The sequence below is a fragment of the Calidris pugnax genome, unplaced genomic scaffold (assembly GCF_001431845.1).
Source record: "Calidris pugnax isolate Ruff unplaced genomic scaffold, ASM143184v1 scaffold141, whole genome shotgun sequence".
NCBI lineage: Eukaryota > Metazoa > Chordata > Aves > Charadriiformes > Scolopacidae > Calidris > Calidris pugnax.
Genome location: NW_015090902.1, coordinates 1021264 through 1041495, shown reverse-complemented (window position 1 = coordinate 1041495; position 20232 = coordinate 1021264). Strand labels below are relative to the sequence as shown.

At 41.1% G+C, this 20232-nt stretch overlaps 1 protein-coding gene across 8 annotated transcripts in view; it reads right to left on the bottom strand.

Moving 5' to 3' along the window:
• ICK (intestinal cell (MAK-like) kinase) overlaps positions 1-20232 on the bottom strand; it is a 23581-nt gene that overhangs the window by 1566 nt on the left and 1783 nt on the right. For 4 of the 8 annotated variants that reach the window (XM_014948960.1, XM_014948959.1, XM_014948961.1 and 1 more), the window contains 12 exons: positions 16798-17056; positions 14888-14942; positions 13381-13502; positions 11418-11497; positions 8742-8874; positions 8113-8284; positions 7385-7552; positions 6598-6894; positions 5324-5514; positions 4289-4440; positions 2656-2784; positions 777-890 (listed from right to left, as the gene is read on the bottom strand). In XM_014948960.1, the coding sequence (XP_014804446.1) occupies positions 777-890; positions 2656-2784; positions 4289-4440; positions 5324-5514; positions 6598-6894; positions 7385-7552; positions 8113-8284; positions 8742-8874; positions 11418-11497; positions 13381-13502; positions 14888-14942; positions 16798-16898 (1714 nt within the window). In that variant the 5' untranslated portion in view covers positions 16899-17056. Of the gene's footprint in view, positions 1-776; positions 891-2655; positions 2785-4288; positions 4441-5323; positions 5515-6597; positions 6895-7384; positions 7553-8112; positions 8285-8741; positions 8875-11417; positions 11498-13380; positions 13503-14887; positions 14943-16797; positions 17619-20157 lie in introns of those variants that run through there. The other 4 variants (XM_014948962.1, XM_014948966.1, XM_014948965.1 and 1 more) reach the window with 4 other exon arrangements.

The following is a 20232-nucleotide window of genomic DNA, read 5'->3' as shown; positions in this document are numbered from 1 at the left end:
AACCCCAGCTCCCTCAGCCTGTCCCCATAGCAGAGGTGCTCCAAGCCCCTGATCGTCCGCGTGGCCCTCCTCTGGTCCAGCTTCTCATCCACCAGCACCCCCAAGTCCTTTTCCTCAGGGCTGCTTTCAAATACCTCACCCCCAAGTCCCTTTCCTCAGGGCTGCTTTCCAATACCTCACCCCCTAGTTTGTATTGGTGGCGAGGATTGTTCCGGCCCAGGTGCAGAACCTTGCATTTGCTCTTGTTGAACCTCATGAGGTTCACCTGGGCCCACCTCTCCAGCCTGTCCAGGTCCTTTTGGATGACATCCCATCCCTCTGGTGTATCAACACCACCACACAGCTTGGTGTCGTCCGCAAACTTGCTGATGGTGCCTTTAATCCCCCTGTCTATATATATAAAAATGTTAAACAGAGTCCTGTGCCAGCTCTCACTGGTCCCACTGAAACACGCTGGGGACAAAGCCACATATTTCATAAACAAAGTAAAAACAAAGCATGTCCTTCTCCATATGAAGTTCTGCAAGGCTATGAGCTGTAGTTCCAGTCAGTCAAATCTTTATAAATAAAGCAAAGCAAAGACATACACTTCAGGGCTGCATATATAAAGCATTACAGAATCCCAGAATCACAGAATCTTCTAGGTTGGAAGGGACCTTAAAGATCATCTTGTCCAACCGTCAACCTAATTTTGACAAAAATAAACACCCACACAACAAACAAACATTAGTAGAGTAACGAGCAAGGGACCAAGCCAACTTTGGTACTACACTTACTAGAAGACGGATCCACAACTGGTGCTAATTGAACCCTCTGCCCAGCAGAGCCGACTTCCTTCTTCAGAAACGAAGGGATAAAACCATTAGCGAGATAGCTTGATCCCACGGGCCCTGAAAGAAACAGCAAGGAATGCTTGAGCTCAACGCACTGGGATCTCCCAGACCATCACCTGGTGATGATAAAGGTGTGCATTGATGGGTCATATTCAAGATCAAGCCTGATCATGGACTGGTGAACGCAAGAACTTCACTGAAGACACTAGAAATCCACAGATCCTACAGATGTCTGCATTCAGGGGACTGTCAGCATGACTGCGTTAACGATGAATGGAAAACAGGCACAAACCGCACTCCTACAAGGGCTATTTCTGCTCTTCCGGGACACCTCAGCTTTTTCAAGGTTTCCTCAAAGCTTCCACAATTTAGCATTTCATTTGCAGTTATTTTGACTTTCAGCAACTAGGTCCTATGAGTATATTCTTGATGTCTATGCAGCGAATCTGGGACTCCGGTGCTACACAAAGCTCTTAACTCAAGCCAGTAAGAGCACACCTTAATGCACTGGGACAGATTCACCTTCCAAAATTGGAAAGTCAGCTACAAAACCTGTCCCAGGATGAGCAGGAACAGATCTGAGTGACCTGTAGGGTAAGCTGTAGAAATTGGATCAAAAATAGTTGTAAATAAACCAGCGTTGAGTCGTCGCGCAGCCGGGCAGTGCCCAAGGGAGCATGCCCAGAGCAGATCCATGGCACGTGTGCCATCAGGGACTAGAGCAGCAGAGCAGTGGCAACACATATTGGGGGAAACGATGGCAATAAGGACAAAAGGGGGAAATCTAACGATATCTTACACAGCTACAAAAGAAGCAAAAACTTGTAAAGAGCCAGGAGAGAGACATGTGCTAGGTTCTCATGAACTTCAGCCATTTACAACATCCTCCCATCTTGAATAGTTAAAGAACAACTTTCTCATTAAATTGCATCCAAAATGTTAAGATATTTTTATTTTTTTTTTTTTTAAACTAGAGTTTCTGAAGGCCCAAAATGCTTATTTGGGCCAAGATTCAATAGAAATTTTCTCAAACACTTTCATAACATATACAAAACAAATACTGTGCTGCAGAACTGCAATGTTACATGAAAACCTGAAGCCAAGAAAGATTCAGAGGGAATACATAGATAAAAGCTAGAAATGTCAACATGTTTAAGTATATCTGGTAAAAATCTAATTGTAAAACGCTACAAATGAATTACTGCAAATCAAATAACAGGGATTAAATACCTGAAATACCAAATGCCCCAAAAACCTGAAGAAGAAAAAAATTGAAGAGTTTTGCTTTTGTCTGACATTTTCAAAGCTGTAGTTATTCTATTATTTCAAACAGCATCAATTAAAAACACGATGATAGATGATACAGTTTATTTGCTTCATTCCCGTAACAAGAGAAGCATGTATGGATAGTTCATTTTAGACCAGCTTCCTCCTCTATGACCATCTACGCACCAGCTGGGCTAAAATAATTTGGAAACCTGAAAATACAACTTACAAAAACTTCTGAGGGAAATTGAAGGCGAGATGAAGCATTTCAGGTTGAACAGACCTAAGATGTCCAACCTTCTATGCATGTGGTACTTCAAACCAGACTTTTGGGGATTCGTTAGAAGAAATTACTGTGTTTCAGTTTAAGGTAGTCTCTAAGTTCAAGGGACAGTGCTCAGAACTGATTTCAACAGAAAGAACAGACATAGTAGCACACATCTTTGAAGCTGACAATGTATTTGAAGTCATTTGGATGACCCCAAAATACAGCTGTCTGAAATTGCGGAGACATCACCTGTGATCTTTTCTCAGAGCGTTAAGCACAGTTTCTTACCTGAATTCATCCTGTTAATACTTCCTCCCAAACCAGAAGCTTTCCCAGGCAAACCAGAAGGGGGCCAGGGATTAGATGGAACAGATTCTTTGTTTGAAGTGGAGACTGTGCTATTCCTTGTGCTTATTCCTATTGCAAAAAATGACCACAGTGACATCTGTTACAGAGGCTGGTGTTCATTATGTTTGATACACAACCTTAGAGCAGCTGCCCAGTTCAGTGAACTCAACCAAAACCTTTTCACTCTAACACGCCCCTGGGTTCCCTCCCATCCTCTCATATGGGAATGCTGACAAACCTTTTCACTCTAACATGCCCCTGGGTTCCCTCCCATCCCCTCATATGGGAATGCTATGACTGGCCACAGGCAAAGACAACAGTGTAAATAGTTCCACTGGCATCAATGGCTGCTTACGTCAAAGGATCCTTACATCAAGGCCACAAATACTGTCAAGTCACAGAAGCCAAGTTCACTATGTAAATGAAATTTATGCTTTGTGTTAAACACAGCATTTTACTTTAAGAGTGACAAGATAACCTGAGAGTAAATAATGGCACATCACATTTCTCACAGCACTGTGCTCCTTTTTAGCGCATCTGTTGAAACCACAGATTGTGCAAACAGTTTGCAGCAGAGGTCATATATCACATCTTATTTGTATTTAATACACATCCTATATTTAAGCAGGGTATCTAACATGCAAAGATGGGCTTGTAATTTATAGTAAAGCAAAAGTGCGTTTGAGATCAATGTGTTTTACAGCCTCCTGTAGTAACACAACTTTTAGCTACGAAAACTCTCCTTAAGTGATCCAGTTTGAAAGTCATTGAAATTCAATGTTTCAGTAAAAAAGACTGAGTCTACCATCATGACACCCCCTAGTTTACATAATTAATTTTGAAGTACTACTACTACAAGTTAATGAACAGCTAACACTGCCTTTATAAACAGAAATAAGGAAAGAGGGTAGGTTTATATTCAGCTGAACAGCTAACACTGCCTTTATAAACAGAAGTGAGGAAAGAGGGTATGTTTATATTCAGCTCAGTTTATATTCATTTTAAATACAGACAGGTATGCTGTCCACCTCCTGCACCTTCTCCTGCCCCACTGCTGGTCTCAGCACAGCAGAGGTCAACATGAAGACAGGCATGTGGTTCCTCTATAGACACAGAGATTTGCGGTCTATTTAACCCCAAGCTAAAGCAAAACATATTCCCACTATTACTTAGCTTCTGTTGCTCATGGTATTATATGCTCATGAGGTAAACTTAAGGCACTTTCTTTTCCAGTCTAGAAGACCAGTCTGGTCCTTCTTAGGGACACAGGGAATAGCTTGCCACATTAACAGGAATTTTCTAACACGCTTCAAAGCGTAGGGGTACCCAGCAGGAAGAAGAAGTACCAGCTATCCTGTCCCCTTCTTGTAAGCAGGATTTATCTAGTTGCTGGACTGCTAGAATGTCATTTGTATCATGAACACCTACATTAGCAAAGCTCTTGCTCTCTCCATTTTCTTTAAGCAGTAGCCCCCATTCACAAGCTCAAGGGATAAAGCCTCATGTAGCAATGATTACTTCATACTGCTGTTGGAATTACAGGATGAAAAATAAATAAGTATTTGTTACTAACCAGGCAGATACCTAGAATGTCTCAAGTAGTGCTGCTTTGCTGCAGAAACTCGCAACGTGGGAGTGTCCTGCTGTGGAAAGGTTGCGTGGGAAGGTGCACTGCTGCCAGAGCCTACAGCATCTGAAGGCTTCAGGTCCAAAATGCTTTCAAATCTGTAACGCAAAAATTGCTACACTTAGTTCAATTTTTATAGCATACGTTTATCCACAGTTGGCCTTCATCGTTTCCTCATGCTGTGTTTGCTACAGCATAAACACACAGACAACAGGGAATATTTTCAGCCTGAAGCCATACATGTGCCCCTGAAAATCAGGTTTGCGCTTCTATTTCCCTTATATATCGCCCTTAAAATTTTTATAAATCACTCAAGTAAGTTTTTCCTCTTCTGTGTATGATCCATGAAACTGCAGCTTAGAGTCATCCCAAACAGCTTACATGCATGGAATATGTAAAAATGGTTCATATGTGAAATAGAAAATAAGATTTTCAAAGATTAACTTGGGAAGACTTAAGCTACACATCATTGGGGAAAAACAAACAAGGAATTGTACAGAAAGGTGCACTGTCCATCAGAAAAGGTGTTGCAATCCAAAGGTCAGAGTTCAACAAGCAGCCAAGGCAAAGCAGGAGAGAGACAAGCTGCGTGTCCTTTACTGGCCTGGACAGAATCATAGAATTGTCTGGGTTGGAAGAGACCTTTAAGATCATCTAGTCCAACCATCAACCTAACTCTGATAAAAACCATCTCTAAACCATGTCTCTAAGCACTATGTCAAGCCGTCCTTTAAATACCTCCAGGGATGGTGCCTCAACTACTTCCCTGGGCAGCCCATTCCAATGCTTAATAACCCTTTCAGCGTAAAAATTTTCTTAATATCCAATCTGAACGTCCCCTGGCGCAACTTGAGGCCATGTATGTTTCTGGATCCATAGAAACCATAAAGACCAATGTTATATATATAAAAAAAAAAAAAAAAAAAAAAGAGGCAAAGTCTAAGGAAATTAGACCAAATCAACATAAAGAAACCAACTTACCTACAAAGAGTTTCATCACTCTGTCTCTTCTTGTTTTTCAAGTCCATCGTTGTGATAGAAGAGCTGAAATCGAGGTCTTCCAAGTCATCCCAGTCTTCAGAACTCTTCACTGTTCTAGCAAGATGTCCCCACCTCCGCCTAGGTTTTGGTTTAAGTTCACCATTTATATTCTCAGTCCCAGCAGCAGTTTTCTGATATAAAGATTGAAAAGAAACAAACGCACATACACTTACACCATGAACCAGGTGACAGGAACAAAGAGGACTTTTTTTTCCTGTCTCAAAGAGTAATAACAGAATCCTTATCTTTTGTTAAACATGCTAAGAGCACAATGTGGAGCCTGCAGATGTTATTATGTATATTCTGTATTTCACCCCGTAATAAAGTATCTTGGACTGACAGAAGAATAAATTTCTTGGCTCTCAATTCCAATTCTATTTATATTTCATTATATACCTCCAAAACAACTAGCTCACGCTCAATTTTTATTTCTTGACCCACCTTAAGAGTACAAAACTGCAGCCACATTCATGTTTCCATAAGCCTGTGCCTAGACATTACAAAATGTCTTTTTCTTGTGGGATAGCACAGGTACAGAATTACTTCTCTTCAGCCATTTAAGCTCATCAGTACATTTCAATGTTGCCCAACCCTGGACATGGCCAGTACTGACCCTACTTAAGACAGATCTCTCTGCAGCAGCAGCATCATCCACACAGTCAGCTCTCATCATCTATCTTATGAATCCAATCTCCACATATAATCAACAGAAATGGTAGGTTCTAGCACTGAAAGAAGAATCTGTTGTTTCCCATGGTATAGAAACCCAAAGGGACTATTACTCTCAGTGACTTAAATTGGATGCTTTAAATGAAGGAGGGCAATAGCCCCCGTCCCCCTCATTTCAGTATTATTTAGCTTAATACTTTTTCTCTCTGGCTTCGGTCCCATTAATATTCTCACCACTGCACATCCTTTTTACTTGCACGCAATCACAGCGTCAAAATCCTTTAAGTGGTGCTTTACAACAAAGGGAGGCACAAAATGGCTTTGAAATGAGAAATCAACTTGCTTGTTTTATAGCAATTTGACTTAGATTTCAACAGAGTAACTTCCAGTTTCTAGCAGAAAGTTATAACTAGTCTTTATTCCTATTTCCTGTCCTTTTAGTAAAGTATAAGAACCTTATGAAAGAGAACAAGAAAAGGAAACACAATTAGGGAAAAATCAGGCAGTATATCAGGAGGTGTATCGTAGGCTAGATGGACCTTTACCTGCTGAGGAACCTTATTGTGAATTGCAGGCAGAAGAACCTGGTTAGACTTGTCCTCCTGTAAGTAGTGACTGTGCTCAGTCCCAGAGTTCTCTGTCTTGAATGGGTAAACCAAATGCTGAGAAGACTGGTTTTGTTGAAAAGGCCTTGACGAAATGCGGGCATGAGGTTTCGGAGGGGGTTGTGCTGGAGGGACAGGCTTGATATGCAGAGATGATTTATTCTGCAGTTCCTTTTGCTTCACCAGTTCCTGAACACCCAGGACATGCCCAACCTGGAAGTACGGATATCGAAGTGCCTAAAACATAATGGAGATGTTAGGATACAACTTGGGAAATCAAAGTTTTTAGCTTACTCTAGCCCTATGTGACAGTAAAAATTTGATTTCCTTTCTTCTGGGGTGGGAATCAGCAGATGTAATTATTCACACCGAAGTCACATACTTGATCATTGAGCACACACCCCCCCGCAGTCCAGTTGAAGTCGATGTTGCACAAAAGAGACTGATTACTCCCTTTTAATTACCCCCCTTTGTCTTGCAAATTGTTCTTGGCTTCTGCTCTCCTCCCTTCCAAGAACCGCTCGCCTGAGTAACTGCTAAATGACTGTCTATATAAGGTGTCTTGCAGTGAAAAGAAGTGTCATAAGCAGAGGCGCTTCTGCTCTCCTCCCTTCCAAGAACCGCTCGCCTGAGTAACTGCTAAATGACTGTCTATAAAAGGTGTTTTGCAGTGAAAAAGAAGTGTCATAAGCAGAGGCAAGAGAAAGAAAACAAAACCAAACCAAACCTGACTAGCTGTTGGCCGTTTTTTGGGGTCCCACTGCAGCATGTCTCTCATGAGCTGCACTGCTTCACTGCTGGCGTTAGGTATGAGGGTTTTTAGGTTGTTAGGTACACACTGAGGCCAGCGGAAATTCATGGAGGCTGAAAGCTGGTAGCCTTCAGGCCAGTCGTTCTGGAAGAATGAGATTTCCAATCACAAAGAAAGTTCAGCTGTAAAACATCACAGTGCCCAAGGACACTAACGTATGTTCTCCTGTCAGCAATAGGCTGCCCCCAGCTTGCTCTAGTCTGTTTTCAAAATTTCGCTACCGTTTTCACTTCAAACCTGTGCTGAGAGGTAAGTCTTGCTTTACATCTGGCCAAGTCAAAGGCACAAACTGAATCAGGTTGCAGACTTGCCATGATTCCAAATTCTAGCTTCTTAAACCATAGGTTTACATACAATATGCAAGAGAAAATGAAATTTCCACCTAATGAAATCTCAGCCAAATTACCTTGTTTGCTGTTGATGGGTCTATTTCTCCTCCTCTAAATGTCAGGTTTTATAACATAATTACATAATGCTTATGCACAGAAAATCAGTTTTCATTTAGTTTAGTATATCTGAGATCAATGCCATACAACAGCAGTTAAGTGTGAAAACCAATGACTTTTATGCTGACTGCTATTGTGCCATTCTGTATTGCAGAGCACCTCCAGCATTACTGCAGTGTGGAATGTCACTGTAGCTACCTTCTTTGGCGTCCCCAGGACTTGGCAAATTTTGAATATAGTATCAATTTCACTGGCGCCTGGAAAGAGAGGCCTCAGTGTGTAAACTTCTGCCATTATACAACCAACAGCCCAAATATCTATTGGAGAACTGTAGCTGGTGGACCTCAGAAGGACTTCAGGAGCCCTGTACCTGTAAGAGAAGAAAAAAATAATAATAATTAAAAACATCCCATCAATCAACACACCTCAAACAGACATACATGAAACCATTCAGCTCTTCCTTCTTTGCTGTTAAGAACAAACATTCCTCAAAAAAGTTCCTATCCCTATAGGACTTCACTTTAATTTCTAGAATGAAGAATTAAAACCTACATAAGATTTTGTAGGCCCTCTAACACCTTTCTGACATGCACCAGTCCCAGCACATCCCACTTGTCTTATCAGGTCTCCTCTTTGTTCCCCATGCTGCTGCCATCTGTAAACTGTCTTGCACTAACTGAAACTTTTATTTAAGCTTGGCATAATTTGAAAAGTTTCATAGAGAAGAGGCATCAAAAGTCATATTACTTTCAGCACAAATTTCATACTTTACTTCTTTATTTCTGGATTTTAAGTTTCACACAAGGTAGGCAAACACCAGCACTCACCATCTTGTGGAGACATAGTCGGTGTAAGGAGGTCTAGACCTGATTTCTCGCGCTAAGCCAAAGTCTGCTATTTTCACAAGTTCTGGTCCCATGCAAAGGAGGTTTTCGGGTTTCAAGTCTCTGTGAAAGAACCCTAAAATTCAAATGAAATATTAATGTGCGTTGCAATGCCGCCCCAAGCTGTAACCTTTATTTTTCACCTGGCTTGTTGTGCTTTAGTTCTTACTGCTGAAGCTTGACTAGCACAACACAAGAGTTCAAAGCTTCACGTGATCAACAGAGCTACTCAGTGTACTGGTTGTTCAGTCAGACTGTGCAGAACAGCATACACAAGCTGACTGTCTTCTAACAATTCAGAGCATTCAGTCAGATAGTTCCTTTTCAAGTGATACTAATTCTAATTGTGTTGAAAACAGTGCAATAGAGACATCAGGAAATTACTTCAAAAGTTCTTTTAAACAGAATACAGTTCAAAGCTTCACGTGATCAACAGAGCTAGTCAGTGTACAGTCAGTCAGACTGTGCAGAACAGCATACACAAGCTGACTGTCTTCTAACAATTCAGAGCATTCAGTCAGATAGCTCCTTTTCAAGTGATACTAATTCTAATTGTGTTGAAAACAGTGCAATAGAGACATCAGGAAATTACTTCAAAAGTTCTTTTAAACAGAATACAAATTAAAACATGAGGTAGTTTTTTTTTTCTTCACTTTGAAACTCCTTTTTAAATCTGAGAAATTAATAATCTGCAAGCACTCAATTACTGATCACCCTATCAGAAAGAGGAGTGTCTTTTTTAGAGCTGTGTTCAGCAAAACTTGATCACAGATGCCCATTTGGCAAGAGGTCTCAATACAAATGAGAGAAGAGGGCTAGAATATTACTGACTACTGTCTCTGAAATTTCCTTCCACCCTTTACCTGGAAAACTTGTCCTTACACTTCTTTTTTGCAGCCACCTGAGACCACTGTATCCTAGATACAGCTCCCTCTGTAGTGCCTTACTAGAGTCCTATAACCACCTTCTCAGAGACTTTACAACTTGTTTAGTTTTTTCCATGGCCTTGAATATGCCCCCACAGAGAACAGAATGAACATCCACAAAGGATACTGTCCAGCATATTAACTTTTGTTTGCTAGATTAATGCCTGACATCACTGAAGACACTGCTGTACGTTTTTACCAACCAGCAGATTATGTCCTTCCTAAGGATATTAAGTAAATATTCTGGTGCCAGCTTGAACTACTGTCTCGTAAAGGAAGGTACCAGACAGAGCAATCAAGGTTGCTTTTAGCATTTAGGACAACCACTTCTGTATTTTGCTGCACAGATATGCAATGCACCAACAGAATACTTTTGAGGCAATTTACTTCATGGCAAACCTGTAAAAAGATTGTGTATTCAAATATGAAAGGGTGCTCTGGATGGCCAAAGAATATAAAAAGTTTACTTGACCAACATTTCTATGCCATAGAGGAGTGGAACATAGAAATAAAGACAGGACAAAAAAAGTTTGCACGATTTTTCCAAAACTGTTGCAGAGAGAATCTTGGGACACCTGGCTTTACACTGTGAGCCACAAGACCATCAAGACCATCCTGTCAGGCTTGCCATGAATTTCCAGACCTTTGTAACTGCGGATTTGCAAGATCTTGGCAGAAATATCAGTCTAGTGTGTAGCAGCAAACAGGGCAGTTAGTTTTGACACAAAACTGTACGCTCTTTACTACAGTAAGCTAAATAGCAGCAAAAGGTATTCTGCAAGGTTGTGATCCATTTGACAATTTATTTTTAAAAGGCGGCTTAGATTTTTGCAACTAAATCATATTATTTTTCTGGTTTAAAATCTTTTGTATCTCACGGGAACAGACTGGAATTTCTGGTTTGGTTTTAGAAGCGTATCCCAGCATCATTAGAAGTGAGAATAAAGCCATTAGTTTGAAAACGTTTTGCAAAACAAAGTTAAATGTGTTCTTAAATTAACCGAAATGCTGGTCCTACAAGCCTTTCACTTCCAGGACTTTGGCCACTGATGTTAGTTCTCTTCTGACAGCCCCAAGAGCTGACCAGCAACATACACGACTGTGTATTAAGCAGGCAGAGCTGCAGAGGGCAGCAAAACACGGTGAGGAAGTTAGCATTAAATCATAAAGTTATCATCTTGTCACTATTGGCTGGTATATCAGCTTTAGCTTTTATGATTATTGTAAAAATTAGTCAGAAGACCATGCAATGCAAGCTGTTTGTCATTCAGACTTTATTACTTTCACTGTATCTTATGGAGACTGTGCATTTTATTCAGGTATCTGTGTGTACCTTGAGAAAAGACTATTTTTTTCTTTATTCTTAATCTCAAGGGACCTCTAAATTGATCAATAAATGTGCCCATTAAGGTCAGACAAGTTTTTAGAAATTGGCCAGCTCACAGTCTGAGAAAGTAGAAATATACAGAAAAGGAACTGAGCAAACCTTCAGACTAACATGACTCATCCATATTTTATAGTTATTTTCTGTAATCTGAATGTCTCATATAGTCACATTCTTTTGATCACTCCCTTTACTGAAGTTAGTAATGTAATTGTTAGTGTACTCATTAAAAAAAAAAAACCACAAAACAACTTACGCAGACACTATCTCATTCTAATTCAAAATGTTTACAGCTAAAACATAACCTACCATGCTTATGGATAAATGCAAGCCCTTGCAGGATCTGATACATAATATTCCTAACTGTAGACTCAGGAAACAGTTTGTTTCTGTGGGATGAAAGAGAAGAAATAAATATTAATGATTAAGTTTGCATATTGGCTTATGCTATCTAACGAACCTAAGATAAAAGGTAACAATGACAATAAAACTGCTAGATATATTTTAAGCACCCTCATATAAACAGTTTACTGTGTAAATGTTATTGGAAAAGTATTTGCAGAACTGCCATATTACATTACATTGAGACTATGTGACATCATGGTAAGACTATGTGGGACAGTGAATTAAAAAAGGGAAAAAAAGAAAATTGGCCAAACTGAACAGACCTTAACACATATACATCAGACATGCTCCTCAAGACAGCAAGGGTTCATGTTGATTTAGTGCTCTTCACACAGTTTCTTCTGGCCTTTCTTCTAAAGCATATAGAAGCCATATCTTTACCTTGTTATTATCTAACAGCTGATGTGCTACTTATTTCTATTCTGTTATCTGAAAAATCAGTCTCATCTGCTACCACTGAAGACAAGAGGTTCTCTTTCTCATAAGAAGATAAGCCATGGCAGGCAGTTTGAGGACAGTCTCTCTCACCATGAGAGGATTCTGATCAACCAGCTCTGTACCAGCTGCCTTTGTGCATGCCCAAACACAGCAGAGATGGGTTGGGGTGAAAATCAGTGACAATTTTACTTAGAAAGAGGCTAACAGTGAATGAAGAAGACGGCCTGGGCTTTATTCAATTTCCTCAGCTTGATTCCTTTCAAAAAACCTGACCATCACATATTTCCGAAGTGAGATCAGCTACTAGAGTCAGCTTTTCATATTTGCTTGCTTATTTTTTAAATTACAGCTGAAAGAGAGTCATATTTCCACTGCAGTCTCTTCCAGCAAGACTGGCAATTTTAACTAAGACTTAAATCACATTTTTAAAGGTTTGATTTATACAATGTCTAACCAGTCCAAGGCCTAGCTAAACTGGAGAGAATATGATGTGTAGCACACTTTTAAGGACATCTGCCCTTTTTGTTTTCATAAGGAGGTAGGATATATCAAGCATTTCTAAGAAATCCCTAAAGATAACTGGTTTGTATGTTATACGCTTGAATGATTTTCTCAAGGTTCATAATTTCATATAATTAAAAATCAGCATCCGTATATATGTGCACAATTTAGCTGAAGTGGTTCTGTACCTAAACACGCATAATAAATACTTTTGTGCTTAAAAAAGATATACTGTAACAATAACCTTACTTTGTTAAATCAAGTAAGACTACTGTCATCCCAGGCTGACTCTATGGTTCAGAGAGAGAAAACAGCCTTCCCAGAGAACAACTCAGAACAAGGAGCTATTTTGCCCCAAATTATGCTCTGGAGGATGCTATCATGGTCCAAAAGCTAGATTTCATTGAAATTGCTGACAAATGAAATATACAGTCTCTGGACATGTTAGTTCAAATTGGAAGGAAAAAAAAATTCCTAGAACCAATCCAAAATTTGACCCCTCATGTTTACATTTTCAACCACTTTTTATACAGTCGTTTATTTGAGGAAACCATAAGAGAGGAGGTGGTGATACCATCCTCTAACAGAAAATCCATTGCTGGTTGGAGTAATTACCTAGAAACAAAAGTTCTAGGTTCCATGCCTCCTCAGCACGAGGGCTGTTAGAAGCCCACAGTTCCTAACTCCCAAAAGACTGCTGGATTTGTGTGCCAGGCTGATCTGGGAAGAGACACTGGAAACTCTCACTAAACCATTTGGCATATGCTCTAAGGTGACAGCCACAGCTCCTGCTGCAGCACACAGCTTTAAGCCATAGTGATCTAAGCCTAAACAAATGATCCAAAGTCCTCTGAAAAGCAACATGGGTGCTGAAAGTACATTACACAAGCAATAATTTATAACAGGAAGGGGTGACGTTGTCACATACCTTTCTTTCATTAACTGATAAAGATTTTCCTTCATGTATTCAAACACAAAATAAAGATGATCATTTTCTCTGATAACTTCTTTCAGCTTTACCACATTGGCATGGTTTAATTTCTTCAAAGACTAGAAACAGAAAATACACAAATGGGATTTTACAAGGGTCTTACTGTAATGATAAAGCAATAACTATCTTACTGATACAGAAGACGTGGCTTCAAAAATTCTGCACTATTTTAAATAATCAGACAGCTCTGAGAACTAAGACCAGATCTCCAAATATTCCCAGATATGTATACAGCATACATGTCAATTAATGCAGTGGTCACTTAAAAGCCTGATCTGGTATCACGGTAGGCACCAAAACAATTGCATTTTCTCTATAAGTAACTTCCTACTGGCAGAATTCACACTCTTCCTGTACTCGCACTGACAACAGCCAGGTTAGACTCAGGACTAGATATAACCCTGGAAATTCTTCCTTGGTCTTGTGGATTAACCTGGTGGGGAGCTGAGCTCGCTCATCTGCCCTCGGTGGGGTGGGGAAAGGCTCAGAAGGGCAGGAAGGGAGAAAACTCACGGGTTGAGACAGCTCAATAGGCAGAGCAAGAGCTGTATGTGCAAGCAAAGCAAAATAAGGAATTCATTCCCTGCTTCCCAGTGGCAGGCAGGTGTCCTGCCACCTCCAGGAAAGCATCACACCAAGACAAATACCATCCCTCCAAACATTCCCCAGCTTTTACCGCTGAGCACAATGTCATACAGAACACCTCTCTGGTCAGCTGGGGTGAACTGTCCTGGCTGTGTCCCCTCCCCACCTCTTGCTCACCATCAGCCTATTTGCTTGGTGGGGAAGCATGAGAAACAGAGAAGGCTGGATGTTGTGCAAGCTCTGCTCACCAGTAATTAAAACATCCCCATGTTAATCAACATTTTGGTCACAAATCCAAAACATACAAGCTACTATAAAGAAAGTTAATTCTATCGTAGCCAAAACCAGCATACTTGGGTCTTCACTCTCCCTTCCTTTTAGATTTTTAGTGTATTCTACAATCACTCTTGTTACCAGTATTTAGTACTGTAAGAAAGTGACCTAGGTTGTCTGCATGTTCGCAAAAGTGATAGCAAGGACTAGAAATCAAGGGAGGTCCTTAGAACATACCCCCAAAGCTTTGCTGGTGTTAGAACTGTCCCCAAACCAACTATCCAGAAAAAAATGCATGTACAAAGGTTTTTGCCAAGCAAAGGGCATGTGTTCTCAAGCTCTGAAAAACAAACACCAATCAGCTCCAGGTTCTGTGACAGGAAAGCTCTCTCACTCAGCAGAAGCGCAAGAAGGAAGCAGCTCTCTACAATCATATGATTTTTTGTAAGATTACAGAGTTTTCATAAGAATTTTTATAAGACTAAAGACAATCCATTAAAATGCAGAGCCAGGAAAGAATTTGATGTTACCCGAAAATGTGATAGGATTGTCTAATTTGAAGTCAACTACTGAATGAAACAAGTACCTTAACCTCTCGAAGGTTCATGCATTCCTCCCAGGAATAAAACTTTCTCTTCATTCTACAATAAGTAGAGGAGAAAAAATAATTAATACACGGTCCACATCAGCTGGTCTTAGACCTGTAACTCTCCTTACATCTTAACAATTCAGTTTTTCCATCAAAATATAAGGTGCTACCTGCTTTGGCAAAACATTTTGCATCTCTAGACAAGGTCCACTCTAATAGAATTTAAAAGCATTACTATTGCACAGGGTTGCCTTTTTTCGTGTATCTACATTGCTGCAAAAATTTCAGAGCCTTCAACAAGTCAGAGCATGCTATTTTTCTTTCCAGTATATAATGTGGTGGAGACTAACTGTAACAGTTATGAACAACTCAGACTAAGTTTTGAATCAAACCTAACAAAGACCAAATTAAATCACTTAACTGGGTCCCAAAATCTATCATATTCTTCTTGCTCCTCTTCTCTATATTTTGATTTCTCTGTAATTTCAATACCTTTCCCCTCTAAGTTGTATTTCTTCATTTTTCAGTGTCCACTGTGCCCTGTGTTTCTCTCTCCCGCGTGAGTTGCATCTACTGTGCCAAAGGCTTTTCGAATTCTGCCTTTCCTTTCAATGCTTATAAGCAACTCGGCTCCAACAGGAACAGATCTGTGGGGCAGATCTATTTTCTCCTAAGCCAGGATATAAAACTCTGAGCATATTATTTCTTTATAACGTATGATCCTATTTGTTCATATGCATTTTGAATATGACTCAGTTCTTTCACACACAACTCCATGCTTCAGGACCAACAGGATGAAGGCTCTCATGTTCACACACACACAGAAGAGCACAGATTAAATTTACAAAATTACCCAGCTGCTTGGAGGTCTGGATTTCAGAGGGAGTTAGACACCCTTTGAAGATCTGGGTCTTTGTCAGACTTAAATACCAATTCAGTATTACCCTTCCAGTTTGAAATCAGCTCTTAGAATAGCTTAAGAACTACAAGCCCTTTATTATGTGAAGGGGTCTGAATTATTTTTGGTTTTGTTAGTAGTGTTTTCGCAGTTATTGCCTTGCATGTTCCACCACTAGACCATTTCTGTTCTTGATAATGGATTGGCATTAATCTGTAAGCTAAGAAAGTAACATCTTCTGGCTTGTTCTGTAATTTTTGAGTTTGTACTATGTTGCAAAATGAAAATCAAAGGTGTCTCTGGCAAGGTTTGATACAGAAAAAACACCCTGAGCACAGAAGATCTAGAAAGTTGCTAAAGGCAGCTATTGACTGTTCATACAAAACAGCATTGTACTGAAAGCTCTTTTGACAAGTATGTCCCTGGGTCATGGTCGGTATTTCAGGAAGGTGCCTGCAATGCTTTACAGCTGACTCTTACCACAACTAGGACAAATAAGCCATTTACAAACCGAGGTCACTGCTGAAGCAGCAGAGAAAAAAATGCAGTGGATTTCTCAAGGAATTTTAAGAAAATTTTAAGCTGAAAGGACCAATATGTAACAGCATATAAAGATTAGATAATGGACAGTGAGATCCATTGTGTTAATTATCACTGCAATACTAATGTTTCACTGGAAATTAGACCACGAAATGCATGTTCTGTGTCAGCAGCAGAGAAGGGAGTGCAGATTCCAAAGCCGTATTGCGGAATAATATACATCATACGTGTCTGACTGCACATAGTAGCAGAGCACTGTTACAATAAGCCTATATATCTCACCCTCTATCTTCTGCTGGAGCTTTGGAGGATACAGGGAACAGGAGCTTTGCATGCTGCCCCAGTACAACCCCAAATACAAACGTTGCATGGAATGCGAAATACTCAAACCAACATGGCCAAGGGATGGGGACCATAGAACAGAAACACCTGGACCACCCACTGTTAAATAACAAATGAAAATACTCACTTTTTAATGGCTATTAGCTCTCCAGATTCAATGCTTCTCCCTAGGAGGACAGAGCCATAGGTGCCATCACCAAGCTGTCTGATAGTTGTGTACCTATTCATGATGAGGATACTTTAGCTGCAAGCGCATTTCAGTCCTTAGTGTTTCTTGTGTTTCTTCTCCGAGTGTAACCAGTTCTTTCTGTGGCAGCATAAATACAGAGCACTCAGGACAGTGTCAACAGTTGCAGGAATCATGTTTTCAAGACTTAGCCTGTGGTCTGAAAGCACAGAACACAATCCGTTTGATTTCTGTCCCCTTCCAAGAATGCTTCTTTGCAGAATCTATGCTCCTCCAAGAGATATTCCCTGTAAGCTACACACAAACACTTGTCTTTGTCTCTCAGCAGAAAGGGCCAGTCTGTATCTGGGTGTAACTGGGTACATTCCCCAAATCCACTCTTACGCTAAAGCACTTCACCGCAAGCTTGCGGGCAGCCCTAATGGGAGAAACTATTACTAAAGCAGAGGATAAAGTCTCATAGCTTGGGGAAAACAGCTTGCTATCAGAAAATTATAAGAATTATAAGAAAACAGGCGGGAATCTGTTCCAGACAAGTTATCAGACACGTAAGTCACCATCTCATAAGTCGTACTGTCATCAAACCAACCAATTTTCTGACTTTCCATAAGGCCCTATGCTAGAGACACAGCCATACATATTCCCTTAAACAAAGTCTTCAGAAAAAGAGTATTATATTCATGCCAGACAAGACCAAATGTATTTTGCTACAGTAGCCCTAAGCATGAATTAGTGTCTAGAAGTACACGTTATCTAGCCAACATTTTGTCCTGACACTGCACAAACAACTACACGTTATCTAGCCAACATTTTGTCCTGACGCTGCACAAAACAGAATGCTAGATAATAAAGAAATAAAGTTCTTATTTCCTCATTTAAACTAATTGTTGCTAGTATTTCCTACACTTTGTCTAGGACAATGCGATCTATTCTATGTGAATTAACCATACATTTGGAATAAAACAGAATTCCCCTGCCATGAGGGTCTGGTCTGCATTCTGGTTTTCTCCAACCCCAAGAGCACAGCAGTATTTGTGGCTGGTGACTACTGCCATCTGTAACCTGCATTCAAACTACATTTCCACTTTTTTTTTTTGTAGCAGCCTTATGCCTCCTCCATCTTGCTTTATTTCACAAAGCCAAATTATGATTATAAAAGTAACGGGATTATGTTGCTTGAACTCTGAACTGACATCAATGCAGAGCCACAACCCTGCAGATGCAAGTTGTTGTGAAGATCCTTTGTTTTCCATCTGCTAAGCCTATTAGTCACACCAATACTGACTCAGGAAAAAACAAAAATAAACAGGAAATATGATGTTAATATACCTTTTGACAACTTTACACATCATGTATGAAAAAGAAACAGCATGTCTCTACCACCACCTTAGCCACTGGGTAGTATCTCAGAGAGGCAGGAGGAATTGCCCTTTAGCAGTCCCCATTTCTCCCCACACCCTACTGCAGAGAATCACAACTGAGCACCTTTAATTAGACACCTAATCCCACATTTGGTACAATTTGCCAAGGAACACAGAGCCTGCCCGTAGGAACAGCATTTCGGAGCACCAGTTTCTTTTTGGCTGGTTTTCAGGCTGTGCACCTGCATAACATAAAGATATGTTTAGGCAATGTCCTGCATCTAGGTTAAAAAGCTTTAGTTACTCCAGCTGGTCAATGACTGGGTGAATTAGAAGCCTTAGCTCCCAGGCCTTTATTCAGACCCTTGGCGAAAATTTCAAACGATGACAAAGCCTTGCGTGGTCTCCTAGGCTGAAAATGTAATGTTTATCAGTATCCAAACAAATAATTCTATATAGTAACTTCAAACCGAAACAGATGGGACTTGTGGATTTTTCAGCACTTATTCCTCTAATGACAGAGTTCTGAAACTGCCATCGTAACAGATGTGATGGCTTACAATCCACAGACCATTATGCTGCCCCTGGCTTACCACCCATGTGTCCCTTTCCACCCACATGTCCCTTTCCAGTCCCTGTGACCACAGAGTGGAGGGGCGTCTTTGCCTCATGCTTGATAACCACAACAAATCAAGAGATGCCTAACACTGCTAGCACCATAACACTGCTAATGAGAATAACTTGTAATCTTTGCGAGTCCAGCTCTGCCCTCAAATGTGACCAAAACAGACAAATTAACTTAAATACTTCCGAGGCATAAAGCAGAAGCAAAGAACCTACAGAGGAAAAACAGAGTCAGGAATTACAGATTTCAGTGAGGAATGCACGTTAAAAAACATGCCAGGATGCACAGAAGTTAATAAGGCTCCTATGGAAGCACAAACACACCTGTATGAAAATCCACTGAACAAAACCTAAGTAAAGCCTTCTTTGGTTAAATTAAATCTGTACAATTTCTTGCTGAGCTTAATCGCAAAAGATGCTTTTAAAAAGCTATTTCATTTTGCAAGATTTATGTTCTGTCCTTATCCCCTTCTGCTATTTCTCATCTTCAACAACGGGACAACGTTTAGTTTATCTAAACCTGGCCTGGCCTGAGGACTGTTTCACCTAAGTGGAGTCCCACTGAAATCACTGAAAAGAGCACATGAGTCTCCGAGATGGGGTTTGCAGGGCTGCAAGACGTATAAACTAGTCAAGAGTATAGTCTGGAATGACAACCTGGGTTAGAGGATGTAAATACAAACCACAAAAAAGCCTTGGAGTAAATGAGCATGTTGACACTAAATAGAAAAAAAATGTAAGAGCCTTATTTTCACCGTACTGTAGCACCGCGTTGGACTCCACCACACTTACACACATTTTTTTTCTCCCCACAGAAAGCAGACGGCAAACCCCCCCTTTAATAGCGAGCCCCACTTAAGGTACCAAGAGGGCTTTCTGACTCCCAAGGATAACTCGCAGCTTCCCAGGGTGCTGATGTACGGCTGGAACCGGCGTCCCCTCCCGTTCCAAGGGCTGCAGCCCCGAGAACCGAAAGCGAAACCCGAAAGTCGCCCAGCGCCCCTTGAACCGGGGCCCGGCAGCACCCCCGGGGCTGCTCCCGGCGGGATGCGCGGAGAAAAGGCGGGGTTTAAACCCGCCGCTTTCAACCGACGTCGTCCCGGCTGGTTTATGTTCCTCAGGGAAGGCTCTCGGGGTGCCCCGACAGCCGGGGAGGCGGCAGGAGTAGGGGGGGGAGATGGCGGGGAGGCGACCCACGGGCCTGTCCGCCGCGACCGGCCGGCTGCCGCCCAGCGCCTTCCCAGCCCGCCCCGGTCAGCCCTGCGCCCAAAGCGCTGCTCTCCCCTTCCCCCGCGGCCATGGCGGTGCTACTCACGGCCTGCGGCTCTCCCTTCCTCCGGCCGAGCCCCGGCCCGCCGCCGCGCCACGGGCCCCTAATGGCGGCGCTGGG